This window comes from Callithrix jacchus, chromosome 8, assembly GCF_049354715.1.
Source record: "Callithrix jacchus isolate 240 chromosome 8, calJac240_pri, whole genome shotgun sequence".
In the NCBI taxonomy this organism is placed as follows: Eukaryota; Metazoa; Chordata; class Mammalia; order Primates; family Cebidae; genus Callithrix; species Callithrix jacchus.
Genome location: NC_133509.1, coordinates 12,063,136 through 12,086,271, shown reverse-complemented (window position 1 = coordinate 12,086,271; position 23,136 = coordinate 12,063,136). Strand labels below are relative to the sequence as shown.

Genomic DNA, 23,136 nt, shown 5'->3' with positions numbered 1-23,136 from the left:
CTGTGCTAGTGCACATGAGGAGGCAGGAGCAGACCTTACACAGATGCTCCTGGTGAGAGCCCCTCAGCCCAGGTCTCTCCCACACACAGATCTCCCCCATGTCCTCACCATGCCCTGGCAAGGCTGGATGCCAGTTACTCTCAGAACCCAAAGGGGCAGCATGAACCTGACCCAAAACCAGTGGTGCCCAGGGACAGCCAGGTCTCCGTAGGGGCCATGCCAGAGTCTTTGGCTCTGTGCCCAAGGGGGCAAGGTCTCCCAGTCTGGCTGGATGGTGGGAGGGAGGTTCGTGAGACAATGTCTCCTTTCACAACAAGCCAAATCCACAGTGAAGTGCCCCTTTGAAAGGGCTCTGCTGAGGAACAATATACAAAGACCCGGGGAGTGGGGAGGTGGGATTGGGTGGCTCAGGTGAAGGCCTTTACCCTAACCTCCTCTGCCCCCTGGCGGGGATTCTCTCCTTCACCCCAGGACACCCCCAGGAACTGTGAGCGCTACCTGAACTGGGCCCATGCCTTCCTGGTGGTGTACAGCGTCGACAGCCGCCAGAGCTTCGAGGGCAGCAGCAGCTACCTGGAGCTGCTTGCCTTGCACGCAAAGGAGACACAGCGCAGCTTCCCTGCCCTGCTGCTGGGCAACAAGCTGGACATGGCCCAGTACAGGTGAGCACAGGCTGCTTGGTCCTTGTCTCTGGAGCTTGCTTTTTTCACTTGTAAGGGCAGGTGGCATCTTTAGGGATTGGTGGGGCTGCTAAGAACAGTCATCCCTTTGAATTGAGGTAGTAGGGATTATATGTTTGTTTGTTTGTTTTCTGAGACTGAGTCTCACTCTGTTGCTCAGGCTGGAGTGCAATGGTACCATCTTAGCTCACTACAACCTCTGCCTGCCAGGTTCAAGTGATTCTCCTGCCTCAGCCTCTCCAGTAGCTAGGATTACAGGTGCCTGTCACCACACCTGGCTAATTTTTTTATTTTTAGTAGAGACAGGGCTTCGCCATGTTGGCTAGGCTGGTTTTGAACTTCTGACCTCAGATGATCCGCCCGCTTTGGCATTCCAAAGTGCTGGGGATTACAGGTATGGGCCACCATGCCTGGCCGAAGGGATTGTGTCGTAAGAATCTGGTAAATGTTGGTCTTCCAGGCAGCCAAGGACTTGAAGGGAAAGGTTTCTGGGTCACACAGGGGCTGCACCCTGAAAGTCAGAAGAGAGTCCACTCCTTCCTCCCTCTTGGGTCTCTGGTCTCTCTTGGACTCACCCTTCTTGCCTGAGTCTGTATGACTTTCTGGTCCCACTCACAGCAGCTGACTGGTGTAGTGTCCAATTCCAATTTTAAGGAGAGAGGTTCTGATTGGCTCCTTGGTCAGGTGGCTTGCTCTGGTCCACCTGGCTCGTGCCTCACCCAGACCCCGCCCCCCAGGCTCACTCCCTCGGTTGGCTGGGCTGAGGGCAGGTTCTCTTAAAAAGGGTTGGACTCGAATCAGAGGTCATAGACTGGGCCAGAGGGCACATTACTGAAGAATACTGCAGTCGTATTTTGCTTGGCTAGCATAGTGTTTTACAAGACCTAGAACTGGAATGCTCTGAGGTGGGACACGCTTCCTCCAGCCTACCGCAGGCCTCGACACTCCCTGCGGTTTACCTCCACCCTCTCCACACATTCAAGTTGCCTGCCTGGCCCCGAGGCATTTGACTCTGCCATGCCTGTAATTGATGAGTAATGCCGCTGGATTTCTCCAACACTCACCTTTGTTCTATGTGGCCGGTCTGCCTGCAAGAGATAGCCCCTTCCATCAGCCACGCATCCCTCCCGGCTCTCGGCTGGTCAGTCTTGCTTCCCAAGGGCACATTGACTAGTGTTAGCAAGTAGGGGACCCTTTGTTTCAAACGGGTCAGATGGGCAGTGGGAAAACGAGATGTGTGGAATCGTGAAGGGGGACTGTGGTAAGAGGCCTTCAAAGGTGGCCAAGCCCTCAGACCCAGGCAAATTGTGTCTCAGGGAATGAGAGAAGTCATGTGACCTGAAAGCTGTTGATAGCCTTGAGGAATCGCAGACCCTCTTAGGAGTCAGAAGACTGGATTGTGAATAGGCCAGTTTTCAATACAGTGAAAAACATTACGGATCATTTTTTTGACTCCAATCTTTGTCAAAGGGATTGTCTAAAATAGTTTGGGAGCAAATAACAAAGAATACATGCTCAAATGAAGCTGATCCCACCCGTTCCCTAAAAACAACTTAGGACGGCCGGGCGCGGTGGCTCATGCCTGTAATCCCAGCACTTTGGGAGGTCAAGGCGGGTGGATCACGAGGTCAGGAGTTCAAGACCAGCCTGGCCAAGATGGTAAAACCCTATCTCTACTAAAAATACAAAAATTAGCTGGGCATAGTGGTGGGTGCCTGTAATCCCAGCTACTTGAGAGGCTGAGGCAGAGAATTGCTTAAACCCGGTAGGCAGAGGTTGCAGTGAGCCGAGATCGTGCCACTGCACTCCAGCCTGGGTGACAGAACAAGGCTCTGTCTCAAAAAACAACAAAATAAAAACAACTTATGACAATGTATCCCCATTTCCTTCTTCGATCAAGTCCGAGTTTAGTAGATTACGATTCCGGGAAGCACAGGAAATCTGACTTTTCGCTGAGCATTGGTCATTGTCTCCCATGACTGTCTCACAGCTAAAGGGTAAAATGTGGGTTAGGGTGGTGCTTCCCAAGCCACTGATAAACTTTTCACTAGGATGCAACAAAGTAAAACAAAGAATGATGTCCTGTGCCTCTGTCACCCACTCACACACATGCATGCAAACACAGGGTTTGTGTTTGTGAGAATTCATTATTCAAGCTGCAGATTCGAGCTCATCATAGAAGTAAATAAGAGCAAGTATTCTTCCCAGAAGGGTTCCTTAGGACGTGGTGAGCTTCCGACAGAACAGCTGTCCTGGGTGGAGAGCAGATTCGATGCCTCTGACTCTTAGTTCCAGTCATTCTCTCTGTCTCTCCGAGACTCCCCCTACTGATGGAGTGGCTCAGAAACTTTCCCCACTATGGCCCACTCGAGTGCCTCCTCTCATCTGGTGGCTGTGCCATCATGCTCGGAAATGGGCAGTGTCCACTCAGCAATAGGTCAGGAGGATCCAGCCAGTGGAATCTCAGCCCCAAGACCTCAGGGACCCCCGTCTCTTCCCTCTTCTAGACATCTGACCTACCCGAGAGCCAGTCTTCTTTTTCCTCCCACCTCAATTCCCACGGCTCTCAGTCCAGAAGCCTCCAGGACCTTCCCAAGTTTCAGTTACTCGATTTTCCCCTCATGGGAGGTGGTGTTGAACTAAACTGGAATAGGTGTTGCCCCCTCTCTCCTTTTGCCCTCCTCACCATGAAGTGTTGTCACCCCTGCTCTCTCCTACCCTGAGAACACCCCAGGAGCCCTGAGAACTCTGCCAACCATAGGCTTCTGGAATCACCTCTGTGGCCTAACCCTTCAGTCCAAATGACCGCTTCTCTCTAGAGCTGCTCCCACAAGCCAGAGCTGTGGGTGGCCTGTTTCCTGCCCCAGGGACCCTTGTTGGGGTAGAGAAGAGATGGGGCTGGGAATGGCCTGCTTCCTCCAGCCACAGGCAGGGTCTAGCATGGGCGATTTGGAACAGCTTCTTACCCTCATCCTCATCCTGAAATTCTGGCTTGGGTGACATCAGCCACCATTTATTGAGCACTGAATCTGTGCCAGGTACAAGTTGTCTTTTATAATCCTAACAACCCTGAGAGGCAGAGGTCAGCAACGCATTGTACTGATGAGAACACTGAGACCCAGAGAGATGAAGATGATCTAAGACCACCCAGCTAGTCTGTGGGCACTGGGTCTAGGAGCTGGTCTGCCCAACTTGGCACAGCCTGCTCCTAACTCCCTGCCTCACCCTGCTTCCTCACCAGGCAAGTCACTAAGGCAGAGGGCGTGGCCTTGGCAGGCAGGTTTGGGTGCCTGTTTTTCGAGGTCTCTGCCTGTCTGGACTTTGAGCACGTGCAGCACGTCTTCCACGAGGCAGTGCGAGAGGCTCGGCGGGAGCTGGAGAAGAGCCCCTTGACTCGGCCCCTCTTCATCTCTGAGGATAGGGCCCTGCCCCACCAGGCCCCGCTCACTGCCCGCCATGGGCTGGCCAGCTGCACCTTCAACACACTCTCCACTGTCAGCCTGAAGGAGATGCCCACTGTGGCCCAGGCCAAGCTGGTCACCGTGAAGTCTTCCCGGGCCCAGAGCAAGCGCAAGGCACCTACCCTGACCCTCCTGAAGGGCTTCAAGATCTTCTGAGGGCCCCTCCCCAGGAACTCTGGGCTCGGCGGCTGGATAGGACTTCAGCAGGACAGGGGCTGGCTTCTCACCACCGGCCTTTCCCTCTGATGGACAGCAGACCCCACCTCCAGCACCAAGCAGTGTCTCTACACTCAGTTCCCTGTGTGAGCTGGAGTGGCAGGCAGGGATGCTGCTACTGTTCCCGCCAGGCCTTGTTCTTCATGGTAACCACCACATCTGTGGCCCTGGAGGGAAACAGCCACTGCGACAACCCAGAGACCTGGGGTTAGCCTTAAGTAGGAAGAAACTGCAGTGTCCATCCTGCTGCCATCAGCCTTTCCTGCTCCAGCTACAGTTGGGCCAGCTGTGGCCCTTCGTGGACAGTCCGGGTGGACAGCTCTGTCAATGTCAGGCCTGAGAACAGCCTGTAGAATGACAGCCCTGGGGTCCTTGTGCCACCTGGTGGACGGGAAAGGCAGGGCGGCTGCAGTTTCAGAGGCCAGAGCCAGGACCTCCTGTCATCTGCTGACTTCACAGAAGGCCCAGGCTACAAACTCCACAGTTTATCTAAGGAAAATCTAGTTAAAATAATCCAATGGGCTGCCTGGGCGGGGCAAACAGGCCCCAGGAAGGGGTATTTCCAGCACTTGGCCTCTCAATGAGGGTAAAAGGGAGGGGGCTGTCCAATGTAAGGAACCCCAGAGTTCTTTCACCAGCAGAGTCCCCATGTTTTCCCACTGTTAATGACGCTGTCCGTAGAACCTCAGGACCAGCTCCCTCAAGTTTAATGATCAGGCTGAGAAGAAAGTTGTCACTCTAGTGAGTTACCCAGGGCTCCAGGGAGCCCACAGCAGCATCAGACCCATCCAGGGGCTACAGGGCATGCCCCCTTACAGGTGGAAAAACAGTATCCCTGTTTGTCTTCTGGTTTGGCAGGACCCAGGACCCTCAGCAATGGGTCTGAGTGTTCAAAGCCCACTTTAGAACCTAAATCATTTTGGGTTAATAAAGCAGATTTTTGCATATGTTATTTGGTGGTGTCGGCACAGCTTATTCCGGAATACCACGGCTCAGACGTGGGATCAGGACGCTCCTCTGGGATCCCACCTTTGGCAAGAAAGTCCCTCCGAGGCAGACAGTATGGTCATTATCTGATTGTGTTTGCCACCCACCAAGTCCAAAGGAAGTGTTGCACAGATTCTTAGCAGATAAGCAGGGAAGGAGAGTGCCCTGGTGGGTGGAAGGATTGGGAAGGGGGTTCCAAGCCTGGAATCCTGCTCCTTCCCCTCTTAGCAGTCTCAAGACTGCTGCTGGATTGCAGACAGCATCTCTGACCCAGTCTTCAGCCACGTTCTGTAAATGGAGGAGCTGAGGTCGGCGCGGGGGGGTGGGGGAGTGGGCGGGGGGGGCGGGGGGAGCTTGGTGTGAACTATTCAAGACCACATGCTTAGAGTCCTAGCCAGGCTTCCTGACACACAGGCCAGATACGGATTTCGCACTTTTGCTCCAAGCCACTTGTGTGTGTGTGTGTATGTACCACTGCCATCTGAACACACTGCAACACTACCCGCTCACTTCCAGGAGCATTTTAATAAAAGATTTTTTTAATAACAGAATTTTAGTTTGCTTGCAGTTCATTCATTGTATCTACTTTAAAAAAAGAAGAAGAAGAAAGCACTGTGCTTGGGAGAGGCTGTAAAGTCTGAGGTTTCAGGCCGCTGAGCTGAGCCCAGATCGTGTGCCTGGCTTAGGGTGGGGCTTCTCTGAACCTTCACTAGCTCTCAGTTTCTGGTACATCTGGAAGGAAAACTGACAGCACATCTCTCTCTTTTAACTCGAGTTCCACCTGGGCCGAGTTTGGCTTTTCTGAGAGCAAAGTCTGTCTTAGGTTGTTTAGGCTGCTGTGATCCTTGGTTCTGGCCTCATCCAAATGCAGAACTTCCGGAGTTTCTTTTTCTGGTGGCTGCATCTTTTGATTTCTGGGGGGACAGGGAACAGTGTTAACCAGGGAGGCTGAGTGGTTGGGGCAGGACTGGGTCTCCCAAATGGCTTAAGGAGTCTCAGGGGAAAATCCTATATGCAGTATATATCCTATATACTGTGTGGGGGGTGGGGGTGGGGGAAGCAGCAGCAAAGGTTGGATGTTGCTTCGACAGAGAAATGGCTTATGCTTGTGTGTGTGTCATCTCAAGGAACCCTTACTGTCACCTGTGAGCTCAAATATCATTGCCACCCCACACCTTCCAAGTGAGGAAACGTTCAGGGAGGCTGGATGCAGTGGCTCATGCCTGTAATCCCAGCACTTTGGGAGGCCGAGGCTGGTGGCTCACACCAGTCTGGCCAATATGGCAAAATCCCATCTCTACTAAAAATACAAAAATTAGCTGGATATGGTCGTGCCTGTAATTGCAGCTACTTGGGAGGCTAAAGCAGGAAAATGGCTTGAACCTGGGAGGCAGAAGTTGTAGTGAGCTGAGATTGCACCATTGCACTCCAGCCTGGGCAACACAGAGAGACTCTCTCAAAAATAAATAAATAAAAGAGCCCAAGGATGGACATAACTGGGGTGTGCACTTCAGCCCCCTGATTCTGAGTCCCATGTTCCTTTCACCTAACCACACTGTCTCTGGCCTCGGACTTTAATCCTACTCAGCATAGGTCCTTGTCACCACAGACCTCATCTCTCACACCACTGTAGGAAATTTCTAAGTAATCTCTCTGCCTCTGGGTGTTTCCTTCTCCAAGCCAGCCTATGTACAACACCAGTCATGTTTCTAAAACCCCATCGGTACACATCACTCCCCTCCCACAACTACCTTCACTGGCTCCCACTGCCCACTTCCTTAACCTTCTAACGACTCCCACGCGTCTGTCCTCTCTCCAGTTTGGTTTTATTCAAGATGCCCCTAGACTTCCTAGCTATAGTGGAGGGACCTAGTGGTGGTAAGCTGTCTGCCCAGAGATTCTGCCTGGGTTGTAGGGGAAACAGATGTGCCGTGCCTGTGGACGGCCACTCATCCCTGAGTTGGCCTTGCTGAGGTGCATGTGTCCTGACAGGGTGAGAATGGCAAGCTCCCCTCCTGAATGGCTGCACTCCTCCAAGTCTTGGCTGCCTGCTGTCCAGGGCCAGGGGGTGGTAATCAGGGACTGTTGCTGTTTTAGTTGCTGTTGTTTTGAGATGGAGTTTTGCTCTTGTCAACAAGGCTGGAGTGCAATGGCGAGATCTTGGCTCACCGCAACTGCCGCCTGCCAGATTTAAGCGATTTTCCTGCCTCAGCCTCCCAAGTAGCTGGGATTACAGGCATGCGCCACCACACCCTGCTAATTTTGTATTTTTAGTAGAGATCCATCTTGGTCAGGCCATGCTCGAACTCCCGACCTCAGGTGATCCGCCCGCCTTGGCCTCCCAAAGTGCTGGAATTACAGGTGTGAGCCACCATGTCCGGCCCTGTTGCTGTTTTTTTTTTTTTTTTTTTTTTTTTTTACCAGCTTTGGGTTCTCAAAGGACCCTGAAGGCTGAATTTTGCTGTCCCAAAGGGTGGACAGCCATGGTCCCTAAGTGACCCCTCTCTAGATTTCCCTCTGGGAAGGCAGGGCCTATACCCCTCAGAGACCACCCTATGTCCCTAGGACCAGCTCCTCACCTGCTTGCCTGGATGCTCCTTCCCAGGAGGACCATGCTTATCATGACCACCACAGCTGCCAGGGCAAGGATGGAATGATTCCAGGGAGATGCTGTGGAGGGACACACAGGACAGAGCCCTGAGGAGCAGTCAGGTACCTCTCAAGCCCACTAACAGCTGGGGCCTGGGCTCAAACCCAGCTTACAGCATCAACTCTCCCTTGCTGCAGAGGCCCTAATCAAGACTAGCCGCTTGCCCTGGGGCACTCCCAGTCTAACAGGTGGGAGGGTGGAAGACACAGTCTACTCTAGAGAAGGCCTAATCTAATGGAGGAGGCAGTACTGCAGTTAAATAATAGTGGGGCAACAGGGGTGAAGGGCAGGGGAGAGGTGGGCCAAGATAAACTTAACAATATTCAGTTTTGCCAGGGCTGGCCCTCTGTGTAGCACAAGGAAAAGAAAGAAGGCTGGCACAGTGGCTCACACCTATATCCCAGCACTTTGGGAAGCCAAGGCAGCTGGATCACCTGAGATCAGGAGTTTGAGACCAGCCTGGCCAACATGGTGAAACCTCAATCTCTACTAAAAATACAAAAATAGAGGCTGGGTGTGATAGCTCACGCCTGTAATCCCAGCACTTTGGGAGGCTGAGGTGGGCAGATCACGAGGTCGGGAGATCAAGACCATCCTGGCTAAAACAGTAAAACCCCATCTCTACTAAAACTACAAAAAGCTGGATGTGGTGGCACACACCTGTAATCCCAGCTACTTGCGAGGCTGAGGCAGGAGAATCACTTGAACCCGGGAGGCGGAGGTTGCAGTGAGCCGAGATCGTGCCACCACAGTCCAGTCTGAACGAGACTCTGTCTCAAAAAATAATAATAAAATAAAAATTAAAAAATAATAAAAATGCAAAAATTAGCTGGATGTGGTGGGGTACCCCTGTAATCTCAGCTACTTGGGAGGCTGAGGCATGAGAATCACTTGAATCCAGGAGGCAGAGCTTGCAGTGAGCCAAGATCGCACCACTGCACTCCAGCCTGGGAATAGAGTGACTCTGCCTCCAAAAAAGACAAAAGAAAAAAAAAAAAAGGAAAGAAGGCAGGGAGAGGGGCAGAAGGAATGGCATCTGTCCACAGAGAATACATAAAGTGGCTGAACTGAATGTGGCTACTCAGGATTCCTCCATGCTGCGCCAAAATGAGGCAGGGTCCAGCCCCAGAGCAGTTGCATTTGCTGTCCTCCCTCCAGGAATGGTCCTCCCCCAAATAATCTGCATAGCGAATTCCCCAGCTTCCCGCCAGCCACCTTCCTGACGATAAAAAGTCACCTTTTTAGTGAGGACTTCCTTGACCACATTCCTGCCCTTGCTGGGTACTTCCTATTCTCTTTCTCTGTGTAATTTTTCTTTTTATCACTCATCACCAATGCCCTATGCCTTTTAGTTATTTTATTTTTCATTTTTTATTTTATTTGTTTATTTATTTCCAAACAGAGTCTCGCTCTGTCACCAGGCGCCAGGCTGGAGTGCAGTGGCACGATTTTGGCTCACTGCAACGTCCGCCTTCTGGATTCAAGCAATTCTCCTGCCTCAACCTCCCGAGTAGCTGGGACTACAGGCGCGCGCTACCACACCCAGCTAATTTTTTTGTATTTTTGGTAGAGACGGGGTTTCACCATGTTGGCCAGGCTGGTCTCGATCTCTTGACCTCGTGATCCACCTCAGCCTCCCAAAGTGCTGGGATTACAGGCGTGAGCCACTGCGCCTGGCCTTAGTTGTTTATATTTAATCCCCACTAGAATGTACGTTCCATGAAGGCAGAGATTTTTGTGTTTTATTCACTATTGTCGCCCCAGTGCTGACAATAGTGTCTGGTACACAGTAGGAGCTTAATAAATGTTGTGATGGTTGGAGGGCTGCATAAATGAGCGACTACACCTGGGGAAAAGGAAAGGGGGGGCATTCAGCCAGACCCCTCTGGGTACTGAGACACCCCAGACTGAGTTCCTGTCTTGCTGCCAGGCCTGGAGGGGACAACAGTGTCAAGGGCTTCAACCAAACTCTGCTCTGTGTTGCGGGGCACACCCCGACCCCTGCCATTAATCTTTCACCACTTACCATCTTCCACACGAAAAAACCAAAGCATCTCTTCCAGCAGCTCCTGGGGCACCACAGTACCGGCTGGGGCTCCGGGAGCCACCTGACTATGCTCCATGCCCCTGCTCCTGGTGGTGTGAGCCGCTGGCAATGAGGTCCTTAGGCCCTTAGCCCCAGCAGCTCTCCTGGCCTCCTCGGTTCTGGCAGAAAGCCCTAAGACCCCTGGAAACAAAGCAGAGAGCATGACCGGATATCCCCCCTGAGTTTGATCTTCCTCTGTGCCCAAACCCAGATCTCCTCTGGCCCAAAGTTATGGGACCTGGAGGGGCAGAGACTGTAGAAGTTTCAGTGATTCAAATTGTTTTTTCTGTTTGTTTTTTTTTTTGAGACAGAGTCTTGGTCTGTTGCCCAGGCTGGAGTGCAGTAGTGCAATTTTGGCTCACCATGACCTCTGCCTCCTGAGTTCAAGCAATTCTTGTGCCTCAGCCTCCTGAGTAGCTGGGATTACAGGTGTGTGCCACCATGCCCAGCTAATTATTTATATTTTTAGTAGAGACAGGGTTTTGCCATGTTGGCCAGGCTGGTCTTGAACTCCTGACCTCAGGTGATCCTCCCTCCTTAGCCTCCCAAAGAGCTGGGATTACAGGCATGAGCCACCATGCCTGGCTCAATAACACATTTTTTTAAAGGACACACATTAAACACATTAAGTTGTCTCTTTGGGAGGAGGAGGAAGAGAGCAGGAATGGAGATAAATGTAACTAAAATAAAACGGGAAGGATTTTGAACAGATCAATTATAAAACATGCCACAGGACATCAAGAAAAAAGGTGTAAAGGAAGGATCGAAGCATTCTCAGGTCGCCTCACACTCTGACCTTGCCTTAGGAGCTAATCAATCCAGGCACCCTTACATCTGAGACTGGATGGAATGTCACAATCCTTATTGGACAGTGCTCTGGACAGTCAGTTGTCCAGGGCCCTGTCCAACAATCTCAGCCCCAAAAAGCCTTTGGACGCTTAGCCAGGGGCATTCAAAAACAACTGGATGGCAAACAGCCAGACAGAAAATCGGAGTATAAACAAAAGAAATAGCTTGACCTCAGAGTTTCCTCCAGCCAAGCGACCTGAGAAAACTAAAAAGGCATACAAACAAATTGCAAGGGAAAATATTTTGACACAAATGTAATACTGACTTAACCTTTTCATATGTGAATGATCAGTCATGTGTCGATGTGGAGACAGAAGTCGGGGAGAAAAAAAATACCTTTCTTAGACTTTTTTTTTTTTTGAGACGGAGTCTTGCTGTCTCGCCCAGGCTGGAGTGCAGTGGCATGAGCTCCGCTCACTGCAACCTCCACCTCCCAGGTTCAAGCAAGTCTTCTGTCTCAGCCTTCTGAGTAGCTGGGACTACAGGCACATGCCACCATGCCCAGCTGATTTTTGTATTTTTAGTAAAGATGGGATTTCACCATGTTTCCCAGACTAGTCTTAAACTGGTGATATCAGGTGATCCACTCACCTCAGCTTCCCAAAGTGCTAGGAATACAGGCGTGAGCCACTGTGCTTTCTGAGACTTTCAAGGACTCAGCTGCACACTGCCTACTCACTTGTTTGAGGGAGAGTCTAGCTGTCTATCTACCTACCTACCTACCTACCTACCGATCTAAAATTATGGAAAGACAAAGTTACAGGAATGGCTAACAGATGTGATCGGTGTTCTAGCTCCAACTGACTGTCCAGAGCACCGTCTCAGATGTAAGCGTACCTGGATTGATTGGTAACATCAGCCACAGGCCCCTGTCTCATATGCGGACCCCCTGAACTCACAGAGAAAAGTGTAGAGGTCGAGAAACCAAACAGTCTTCCTCTAGGGTGTGGGAAGAGGCTTAGACACACAGGGCATTCATGTTGACCCCGTCTACACTGTGTGGTTTCTTATGAGTACACACTGCCTTCATGAGAAGAATGCATGCAATTACAGTTTTCAATGTGTATGTGTATTTATCTGCATATGTTTAATGTATATTTTGTCTGTTTGTAGACTTTTCTTTTTTTTGAGATGACGTTTCATTCTTGTCGCCCAGGCTGGAGTGCAATGGTGTGATCTCAGCTCACTACAACCTCCACCTCCCAGGTTCAAGCGATTCTCCTGCCTTAGCCTCCCAAGTAGCTGGGATTACAGGCACGTGCCACCACACCTGGCTAATTTTTGTATTTTTAGTAGAGACAGCATTTTATCATGTTGGCCAGGTTGGTCTCAAACTCCTGACCTCAGGTGATCCACCTGCCTCGGCCTCCCAGAGTGCTGGGATTACAGGCACCATGCCCAGCTAATTTTGTATTTTTATTTATTTATTCATTTATTTATTTTTAGAGACAGAGTTTCACTCTCGTCGCCCAGGCTGGAGTGTAATGTCACGATCTTGGCTCACTGCAACCTCCACCTCCCGGGTTCAAGTGATTCTCCTGCCTCAGCCTCCTGAGTAGCTGGGATTACAGGCGCCTGCCACCACACCCAGCTAATTTTTATATTTTTAATAGAGATGGGGTTTCACCACATTGGTCAGGCTGGTCTCGAACTCCTGATCTGGGGTGATCCACCTGCCTCAACCTCCCAAAGTGCTGGGATTATAGCAGGCCTGAGCCACCAGGCCTGGCCAAACACATACTTCTATCGAAGCACATATCCAGTTTGCTTCTAGAGAGAGCATCATATTGTCACTTTCATGAATAAATTAAACCTTATGCCTTATTTGCATGTCATTAGTTTTGCCTTTAATGTTCTTTTCTTTTTCCAGGATCTCATTTAGGATGTCATACTGCATTTAGTTGTCTTGTCTCATTTAGGCCCCTCTGGGAGACCCCTGCGTTTTAAACAGGGTTTAACCATCTGCTGTCGGACTGTGATTTCTTCCCAAAGACCTGGGCCACCCATCCCCAAGGCAAGATGAGGACACTCACCCTGGGTCCTGAGTTCCTGGGGACTGCCTTGATCTGCTGTTGGGAGCTGCACCGATTTCTGTATCTTCCTCTTCCTCCTCTTATTGGGACAACAGGATTGTCTTTGCACATGAGCTCTCCCAGGCAGTCACAGCTGTTACTTAGGAGACAGTGCCTGGAGAGCCTGCGGCAGCTGGGCTCATCTGGTAGCTCTGCCCTTAGCACACGCCCAGGCCTAGAGCCTTCTCTACCACTCCGGGGTGACTGACCTCTTGAATGAGTGGCCTCAGAGTGCAAACAAGCGCCACCTGACTTTCACAATCTGAAAGCACCATGAGCCCAGTTCTTTCTTTGTTACATGTTGGCTTCAAGTAAAGAGAATACATCCAGATCCTCTGGACGGGCAGGAGAATGGGCTGCAGAGAACCTGCGGTCTGTGGGTTCCAGCACTGCAGGGGAATATGTGGTGTGCCCACTCCAGGTCTCTAATTCCCAATATCATCAATATTTAACCATGGAGCAAGGAGCCAGGGCTGGCCTTTTACAACCTGTGCTTTCTCATAGCGAAGGTCGTGGTATCATGTGAATTCCTCACAAGGAGCTATAAAATAAGACCTTTGGAGGTGGGGGTTGGGAAAGCATCTGTGAGAACCAGTGACCCAGAGAGCAGGAAGCAGGCCAAGGCAAGCAACTTGGTGGGGAAGCAGGAATGAGGTGCTCCTCCCACCAGGCCAGCTCCATTCAACTCTGATAGTCTGTGGACTTTTCCACAAACTGGCTCCTTGCATCTTAAGCAACTGTTGGTTTAGCAAGGAGTGGGCTTATTTCTTATTTCACAAATGAAACAGAGGCTGAGTGAGGTCACATGTCAAGCCCAAGCTCCTCTATGACTTAAACAGTTTTCAGCAGGGGGCAGAGGAAAGAAGACCCAGCAGGGAACCTAGGGGCTGCCTGGAGCGCCAGCTCCACCCCATTTTTTTTTTGAGACCGGAGTCTTACTCTGTTGCCCAGGATGGAGTGCAGTGGCATGATCTCAGCTCACTGCAACCGCCGCCTCCAGGGTTCAAGCGATTCTCCTGCCTCAGCCTCCTGAGTACCAGGTATGCACCACCATTCCTGGCTAATTTTTGTATTTTTAGTAGAGACAGGGTTTCACCATGTTGGTCAGGCTGGTCTTGAACTCCTGTCCTTGTGATTCGCCCGCCTCAGCCTCTCAAAGTGCTAGGATTACAGGCATGAGTCACTGCGCCTGGCACTCCTCCTCATTTTGTAATGCATTCATTTATTCATTGAATAAATGTTGCCTGAGCATCTACTGTGTAATACATGATAAATAAGACCGGTGAGGACCCTGCTCTCTTGGAGCTCAAACTCCGCAGGAGATAGCCAACAAAAACGTAAGCAAAAACATAACTAAAAAATACTTACAGCTAGTGATAATTTCTGTGAATAATTTAAAGAACATAATGATATAGAACAGGATGGGGTGGGGGAGCCATGATTACTGTATTACTATACTAAAACTGATGAGGGGTTAACCATGCAAAGGCCTGAGAAAGCAGGTACAAAGGCCAGGCGTGGTGGCTCACACCCATAATCCCAGCACTTTGGGAGGCCGAGGCAGGTAAATCACCTGAGGTCAGGAGTTCGAGACCAGCCTGACCAACAAGGTGAAACTTCATCTCTACTAAAAATACAAAAATTAGCCAGATGTGGTGGCAGACATCTGTAGTCCCAGCTACTCAGGAGGCTGAGACAGGAGAATTGCTTGAACCCAGGAGATGGAGGTTGCAGTGAGCCAAGATTGTGCCATTGTACTCCAGCCTGGGCTGAGACTCCATCTCAAAAAAAAAAAAAAAAAAAAAGCAAGTACAAAGACACTGAAGAAATAATGAGCTTAATATCTCTGGGACAAAAAGGTGGCCAGTGTAGCTGAATCGCAGTGATGAGGGGAAGTGGTGTGGAATAAGGAGGGTGGACAGGAGCAGATCACGGAGGGGCTTGGAAAACAGGGCGAGGACTTAGATTTTACCCTAAAAGTAATGCGAAGCCACTGGAGGGTTTTAGGCAGGGAAGTGATGTGATCTGATTGACGTTTGTCTAAGATTACTTGGCCTGTTGGGTGGAAAATGGATTGTAGGAGAGCAGGAGAGGAACAGGGAGACCACTGGGAGGCTGTTACACTCATCCAGGCACACCATGGTGGTAGTCTGGACCGGTCTGGTGGCGGTGGAGACGATGAGAAGTGGTCAGATTCAGGGCGCATTTTGGAGAGAAAGGGAGCTGATAGATTTCAGGAGAGGAACTCAACACTAACTCTCTTAAACACGAAAGGAATTTATTGGCTCATAAACTGGGAAAGGCAGGGTGGAGCTGACCTGAGGGATGCGGGAAGCAGGGATTTGAAGACCGGTAGTGGTGGCTTTCTCTGGCCCTTTCTATGCTTTTCTCTGGGTGCCAGGCTCGTTACCCCAGGCTGGCCATCTCTGGGAAGCTGGACCAGATGATAGGAAACCCAAGCTCATGCTCTTACAGCTGCAGGGGAAGTAGTTACTCTTCTTAGCTCTGGTTAAAAAATTCCTGGGAAAGGACTCTAATTGCCCAGCCTCAGTCATGTACCCATGTCTTGGATCAATAGTATGGCTGGAAAAGGGGGTGCTATGGTAGCCAACACAGACCTCATGCCTGTTGGTAGCCAGGAGAGACAGGCCATACCATGTGGGTGCCTGAAGCAACCATTTGACCACAATCCTCCTTGTCTGCCTCGGAGGAGTGTTGTGGGGTTCTAATGGGAGTGCATCCCCTTGATGAGGAGCCTGCACAATCCTGGGTTTTCCACTCTTCTGCTTCGGTGTCTTTTCTCTCCCTCCTTTTACCCTAGCTCTTTCTACTATGGCCTATCCAATAACTTATTCCACGGTTGCCACATGCCAGGCAATATGCCAGTGATAAACAGTCGCAAGCATTGTCCTTGCCCTCATGGAGACTGCAGTCCAGCAGAACAGGCAGACGTGTGTTCACACCAGACATCATGTCATCACAACTTCTGTGTGACAAGTGCCACAAAGGAAACGTGCACATGGAGATGAGAGCACATCACCAAGCCCTCCCTCCCTCACAGCATCAATCTCATTCCTGGCCAATCAATCCTACCTTGAAATCTCCTCTCCTGACTTCTCCAGTCCCTTATCTTCCTGCCTAGAAAATAAAGGGCGGTCAGCAGTGGAATTTCCTCTGCTATTCTGGTATCTGCTACCTCCTAACCTTTAGAGTCTCAGCTTAAATATCATCTTCTCAGGGAGGCCTTCCATGTCAGTTGAGAATTGTGTTTGGCTCTGGGTGACAAAGACCCAATCTCAGTGGTTTAAACCATAAGAGTTTATATCCTCAAAGAAGAATGTCAGAAGTAGCCAGTTACTAATGTCATAAGATCAAGGAACTCAGGGCTGAGGTTTCTAAGATTCCCTCATGGCCCCAAGATGGCTGATGCAGCTCCTGCCATTATATCCATGTTCCAAGCAGAAAAAAAAGCAAAAGGTAAAAAGGACAAAAAAGTGTGGCCATGCTTTATAGTAAACAACCTGTCTGAGAGTAAACTCAGCTAATATAGAGAACTAAGGTCAGGGGAGTTATTCCCATAAAACAGTAGCAAAGGCAGCTCAGTGGGCTAACCAGAGGACTTACTCTACTACCAGCGTGGAGGTCTTCACAGGTCATGTCCAGCAGGATTTGAAAACCGTCATGGGCCTGTGACTGCTGTGTGGACCGTAGCACAGCCTGCTAATCTCTCCCCCAGATTACATTCTTCCCTTCTTCTTTTTAATGAGAATCCTCTACATTTTAGAGGCATATGGCCACCCAACTAGAAACTGCATTTCCCAGGCCAGGCATGGTGGCTCACACCTGGGAGGCCGAGGTGGGCAGATCATGAGGTCAGGAGTTCTAGACCAGCTTGGCCAACGTGGTGAAATCGTCTCGCTTAAAAATGCAAATTGGCCAGGTGTGGTAGTGTGCACCTTAAATCCCAGCTACTCTGGAGGCTGAGGCAGGAGAATTGCTTGAACCTGGGAGGTGGAGGTTGTAGTGAGCTGAGATGACACCATTGCATTTAGGTCTGGGTGACAAGACTCCATCTTGGAAAAAAAAAGTAATGAACCTGCATTTCCCAGGTTCCTTGTGTCACAAGTGGTCCTTTGACTACGTTTTGGCCAAAGAGATCTGAGAAGTGATTGCAACTTCAAAATCACTTTTTAAAAAAATTTACACAAACTCTTTTTATTGGAGTATACATACAGAAAAGTACACAAATATTAAGCTTAGTGAATTTTCACATGTGAACACACTTGTGCATGGGAACATATGCCATCCCGATCAAGAAGAGAACAATTGCACCACTGTACGCTCCACTCCAGCCTAAGCCACAGAGTAAGATCTGTCTCTAAAGGGAAAAAAAGAAAAACAGAGCATTGTCAGATCCCAGAAGTCTTCTCTGGTCACTATGGAAAAACAGAGCATTGTCAGATCCCAGAAGTCTTCTCTGGTCACTATGGAAAAACAGAGCATTGTCAGATCCCAGAAGTCTTCTCTGGTCACTATGGAAAAACAGAGCATTGTCAGATCCCAGAAGTCTTCTCTGGTCACTATGGAAAAACAGAGCATTGTCAGATCCCAGAAGTCTTCTCTGGTCACTATGGAAAAACAGAGCATTGTCAGATCCCAGAAGTCTTCTCTGGTCACTATGGAAAAACAGAGCATTGTCAGATCCCAGAAGTCTTCTCTGGTCACTATGGAAAAACAGAGCATTGTCAGATCCCAGAAGTCTTCTCTGGTCACTATGGAAAAACAGAGCATTGTCAGATCCCAGAAGTCTTCTCTGGTCACTATGGAAAAGCAGAGCATTGTCAGATCCCAGAAGTCTTCTCTGGTCACTATGGAAAAGCAGAGCATTGTCAGATCCCAGAAGTCTTCTCTGGTCACTATGCCTTACATAGGCAATCTGACTTTTAATACCATAGATTAATTTTGTCCTTTTTTACACTTTATATAAATGTAATCAGTCAATAGGCAGTTGTTTGTGCCAGCTTCTTTTGCTCAACATTATACTTGTGAGATTCATCCGTGTTGTGTGTAGTTGTGGTTCATTCTTTCTTGTTGTAGCATAGTATTCTATTGTGTACTATGCTGCACTGTTTCTACCTGTGGATCATGTTTTTCCTTCCTTCCTTCCTTCCTTCCTTCCTTCCTTCCTTCCTTCCTTCCTTCCTTCCTTCCTTCCTTCTTCCCTCCCTCCCTTTCTTTCTTTCTTGCTTTCTTTTTCTTTCTTTCTGTCGCCCAGGCTGGAGTGCAATGGCACAGTCTTGGCTCACTGCAACCTCTGCCTCCTGGGTTCAGGTGACGTTCCTGCCTCAGCCTCCTGAGTAGCTGGAATTACAGGCACCTGCCACCACACCTGGTTAATTTTTGTATTTTCAGTAGAGACAGGATTTTGCCATTTTGGCCAGGCTGCTCTCAAACTCCTGATCTTGTGATCCGCTTGCCTCGGCCTCCCAAAGTGTTGGGATTATAGGCATGAGCCACTGCACCCGGCCGGATCATGTTTTTAGGAGAAAATTCAACCCCTCCACTTCCTCTTTCCTCTGTCTGGAACACAGATAGGATGGCGGAAAGAACATCTTAGGAAAGGAATTGTTAACATATGGGCCAAATCTGACCTGCAGTCTGGTTTTGTTAAAAAAAAAAAAAAAATCTCACTGGGACATGCCATGCCCATTTGTTCATATATTGCCTAGTGCTGCTTTCGTGCTACATTAGCAGAATTCAGCAGCTATGATGATTGGCCCACAAAGCCTAAAATATTTACCATTGGGTCATTATTTACCAAACAAAAAAGTCTGATGGCTGGGTGAGGCGACTCACGCCTGTAATCCCAGCACTTTGGGAGGCCAAGGCAGGTGAATCACTTGAGGTCAGAAGTTTAAGACCAGCCTGGGCAACATGGCAAAACCCTGTCTCTTCTAAAAATACAAAATTAGCTGGGCATGGTGGCACATGCCTATAATCCCAGCTACTTGGGAGGCTGAGGCAGGAGAATCGCTTGAACCCGGGAGGCAGAAGTTGCAGAGAGCTGAGATCGCACCACTGTACTCCAGCCTGGGCAATAGAATGAGACTTCATCTCAAAAAAAAAAAAAAAGTTTGCAAACCCATACAGCAAGATAGAAGGAATCTGAGCTCCTGAATGACCTCAGGTAGCAGAGCAGCCTACCTGCTTCTGAAATGTTATGTACAAGAAAAGTTTGGGGATCTCCCTGTTACAGAAACTTACCCTGTACTGTAACTAACACATACATTCTGCATGTTTAAAAACTGTTGGATAAGTAAATAGCAGGGCAGCAGAGCTAACTTCTAGTCCTGTCCATCTTTGCTACTTACCAGTTGTGTGATCTTGAGTAGTCAGTGGGACCTCCAATTTTTATCAAAATGTATAAGGTTCTACAAGGAGTGAAAAATGGAAAGGATTGGAGTTGCAATTTTCACATTTGACAAAATAGATTTCAAAGCTACAAGGATACAAGTGTAAAAGGATTAATGTAATAATAAGAGATCTTAACACCCAGATACATAAGACCCATAATGAGATTTAGATTCAACGAGACAGAAAATTGATAACGATATCCGGGACTGGAACTAAGATCCAGAACAAATAAACTCAATAGAGCTCTCCATTTTAAACACACAAAATATACATTATCCACAAAATCTAACGATATATCTAAAGATATACAAAGACTCAAAACAAGGGGATGGAAAAAAACTCACCAACCAAATGAAGAGCAAAAATAAATAAATAAAAAGCAGGAGTTGCAATTCTCACACTTAATAAAATAGATTTCAAAGCTACAAGGATGCAAGGGTAAAAGGATTAATGCAACAATAAGAGATCTTAACACCCAGATACATAAGACACATAATGAGATTTAGATTCAACGAGACAACAAATTGATAACGATATCCAGGACTTGAACTCAGAGCCAGAACAAATAAACACAATAGAGGTCTCCATTTTAAACACATAAAATATGCATTAACCACTTTAAACACTCAAAATATTGATCGGCCATTATTGAAACCCATTTTAGGAATGAAGTAATATTCCTTTTTCCCTCTTTTTCTTTTTTTCCCCTTCTTTTTCTCTTTTTCCCTCAAAAAAAAAAAAAAAATACCACCCCACCCCAGCACTCCCTACCCCCCAGAAAAAAAAAAAAAAAAGAAAAAAGGAAAGGATTTTAGAGACCGTTTTCAGGAGCCAGTTGTGTAATGACAAAGTCCAGGCCCTTTAAACATGGGAGATTTCCACCTGGGGTCAATCATTTGACTTTTCTGCTAAATAAGGTCTGAAAGAGAACTTTGGGCTGGGCGTGGTGGCTCACGCCTGTAATCCCAAGGAGGCGAGACGGGTGCATCACGAGGTCAGGAGTTCAAGCCCAGCCTGGCCAAGATGGTGAAATCCCTGTCTCTATTAAAAATACAAAAATTAGCCAGGCACGGTGGCACGCACCTGTAATCCCAGCTACTCGGGAGACTGAGGCGGAGAACTGCTTAAACCCAGGAGGCAGAGGTTGCAGTGAGCCGAGATGGCGCCACTGCACTCCAGCCTGTGCAACAGAGCAAGACTCCGTCTCACAAAAAAAAAAAAAAAAAAAAAAAAAAGAGAGAAGTTTCCCCCTAAATTTTGATGGGTGCTAGAGGGTAGGGAATACCTGCTGAGCTGTCCAGAGACCTGATCCCTCAGCTGGATTGCAGGGGTTGCTTTAACCTTAGCTCAGGGTTAAGTCCCAGGAGACAGAGTCTTGCTCTGACTGACCTTCAGGGCCTAAGGCTAAGCATCTTCCTGCGTGTCAGCCTCCTCTCTCCCCATGCTGAAGATGTGTCAGCTAGCAAAGGTTTCAAAGTGGTGGAAACTGCTCTGTATTTCCAGGGCAGGCTGTTCTGCCCCTTGGGGTAGGCCATGTATCATCAGCTGGCACCAGGAGGGGTGGACAAGCCCTTGGCTAGCCATTTGTTCTTACCCTCATTTTCACAAGCATCACTTACACGTAGAAGCCAGTTTAACAATTCACGTTAAACAATAGTTCTAACAAGACCCAATGGCAGCATGTTACCTTCTTAGTAAACTGCATGGAAAATAAAATGAAATCTGAAAGTGGTGATGTAAGGAGATGAAGACACATGAGAGCAGAGGTGTATGTTCAGGATGTTCACTGCAACATTGTTTAAAATGGCAAAAACAAACAAAATAAAGAGTGGGCATGGTGGCTTCTGTCTATAATACCAGCACTTTGGAAGGCTGAGGAGGAGGATCACTTGAGCTCAGAGTCGAAGACCGGCCTGGGCAACAAAGTGAGACCCCATCTCTACAAAAAAAATTAGCCAGGCATGGTGGTATGCACCTGTGGTCCCAGATATTTGGGAGGCTAAGGCAGGAGAATCACTTGAGCCCAGGAGGTTGAGGCTGCAGTGAGCCATGATCACACCATGGCACTCCAGCCTGGGCTACAGAGTGAGATGCTATCTCAAAAAAAATTTTTTTTTTTGTTTTGAAACAAAAATACAAATATCCAGGATCAGAGGACTGGTTAAATTGTGATACCAACAGAACCACATATTTCTTCTAGGGGCTAATTTTTATGTTAAACCCAGAAGAGGAAAAACAACAACAAATAGTGGAATTAGTGAGGGATATTTTTGGAAAAGGTAGGGGAATTAAGTCCGAAATTATTTCCAGTGAAGCACTGACTTGAGGCCTTCATCTGTAATAGGATGGTTGAGAGGAGTGACAGGTATTCAAAGGGAAGTCATCTTTAATGCTGAAGTGAAAGGATCACTATGATCCAAGTCTTTTCAGCAGACACATGTTTTGCTTCAAGCATTTCAGGAATATTTGCAAAGTATAGGAGGTTTGGCAGAAACTGGTGTGACACAGTAAAACCAAATACAATATGTACTTTCTCCCACAGAAGACATTCTGTAGCCACCACCTGAATCCCTTTCATCTTTCTTATCGATAACATTTGAGACTATCTATGTCGTTGACCCTTATTCATAATCCTTAATTATTTCCATGTCTTTGACCTCTTGCTCCTGGTTATAGTATAATCAAAAATTTTCTTCAGTCTCCTACTAAGTCAGAGTCCAAGAGCAGAAAAAAATCAAAGTCTATCAGCCTTTCTTTTAGTTTTAGGAGGTACTTAAAGCTTAATCATTCTCAGATACAGCACTCTGATAGTTTCATTTTGCAGATGAATTGTTCAATAATGTGTTTGAGGAATGTCAAACAATTTGGTAAGTAAGAATTGTGTGTTAATTTGTCTCAATTTTGTCCTTCTCACTCCTCAAAGGCAAGTAAGTACTCCTTTTTTTTTTTTAAAGACAATATCTGACTCCATTGCCCAGGCTGGAATGGCGTGATCATGGCTCATTGCAGCCTCAATCTCCTGGGCTCAAGTGATTCTCCCACCTCAGCCTCCCAAGTAGTTAGGACCATAGGTATACATCGCCATGCCTGGCTAATTTTTAAAATTTTGTAGCAACAGGGTCCTGTCCAGGCTGCTGTCAAACTCCTGACCTCCAGTTATCATCTATCTTGGTCTCCCAAATTGTTGGGATTATAGGTGTGAGCCACCATGCCTGGCTCGATTATATGCAGGCATACCATAGCTAGAATAAGAAAAAAAAAATTCAAGGAAAATTTTGTTTTGCTAAGCATAACTCATTTTACAACAAATTGCATTTTTTGGAGGCTCCATCCTTAAATTTACCTGCATATTAATTTATCCATTTGGATTCTATTTTCCATTTAAGATTTTCTGGCCAGGCGTGGTGGCTCATGCCTATAGTCTCAGCACTTTGGGAGGCCAAGGCAGGCAGATCACAAGGTCAGGAGTTCGAGACCAGCCTGACCAACATGGTGAAACACTGTCTCTACTAAAAATACAAAAATTAGCTAGCCCTGGTGGCCCGCGCCTGTAATCCCAGCTACATGGGAGGCTGAAGCAGGAGAATCACTTGCTTGAAACTGGGAGGTGGAGGTTGCAGTAAGCCAAGATCAGGCTATTGCACTCCAGCCTGGGTGACAGAGTGAGACTCCATCTAGGAAAAAAAAAAAAAAAAGATTTTCTACAGTCTTGACCTCCTAG

At 48.2% G+C, this 23,136-nt stretch overlaps 2 protein-coding genes across 4 annotated transcripts in view; one reads left to right on the top strand and one right to left on the bottom strand.

Annotated features, from left to right (window-relative positions):
• The window catches only part of RASL12 (RAS like family 12), a 38,850-nt gene extending 32,958 nt beyond the window's left edge, over positions 1-5,892 (top strand). For all 3 annotated transcript variants that reach the window (XM_035258873.3, XM_035258872.3, XM_078333391.1), the window contains 2 exons: positions 472-662; positions 3,922-5,892. In XM_035258873.3, coding sequence (XP_035114764.1) covers positions 472-662; positions 3,922-4,297 — 567 coding nt within the window. In that variant the 3' untranslated portion in view covers positions 4,298-5,892. The remainder of the gene's footprint in view (positions 1-471; positions 663-3,921) is intronic.
• SLC51B (SLC51 subunit beta) lies at positions 5,851-13,158 on the bottom strand. Its single transcript, XM_002753239.6, has 4 exons — positions 12,963-13,158; positions 10,021-10,221; positions 7,924-8,014; positions 5,851-6,258 (listed from the first exon to the last, which is right to left on the bottom strand). The coding sequence occupies exons 2-4, from the start codon at positions 10,115-10,117 to the stop codon at positions 6,054-6,056; spliced, it is 393 nt and encodes a 130-aa protein (XP_002753285.1). The 5' UTR covers positions 10,118-10,221; positions 12,963-13,158; the 3' UTR covers positions 5,851-6,053.
• Between the last annotated feature and the right edge of the window lie 9,978 nt (positions 13,159-23,136).

Excerpts from the sequence above, each read along its gene's own strand:
- SLC51B (XM_002753239.6), bottom strand. The coding sequence starts at position 10,117 with ATGGAGCATAGTCAGGTGGCTCCCGGAGCCCCAGCCGGTACTGTGGTG. Across the intron at positions 8,015-10,020 it reads GTTTTTTCGTGTGGAAGATG|CATCTCCCTGGAATCATTCC; the intron begins GTAAGTGGTGAA and ends GTCCCTCCACAG. Across the intron at positions 6,259-7,923 it reads AGGAGCATCCAGGCAAGCAG|AAATCAAAAGATGCAGCCAC; the intron begins GTGAGGAGCTGG and ends CTGTCCCCCCAG.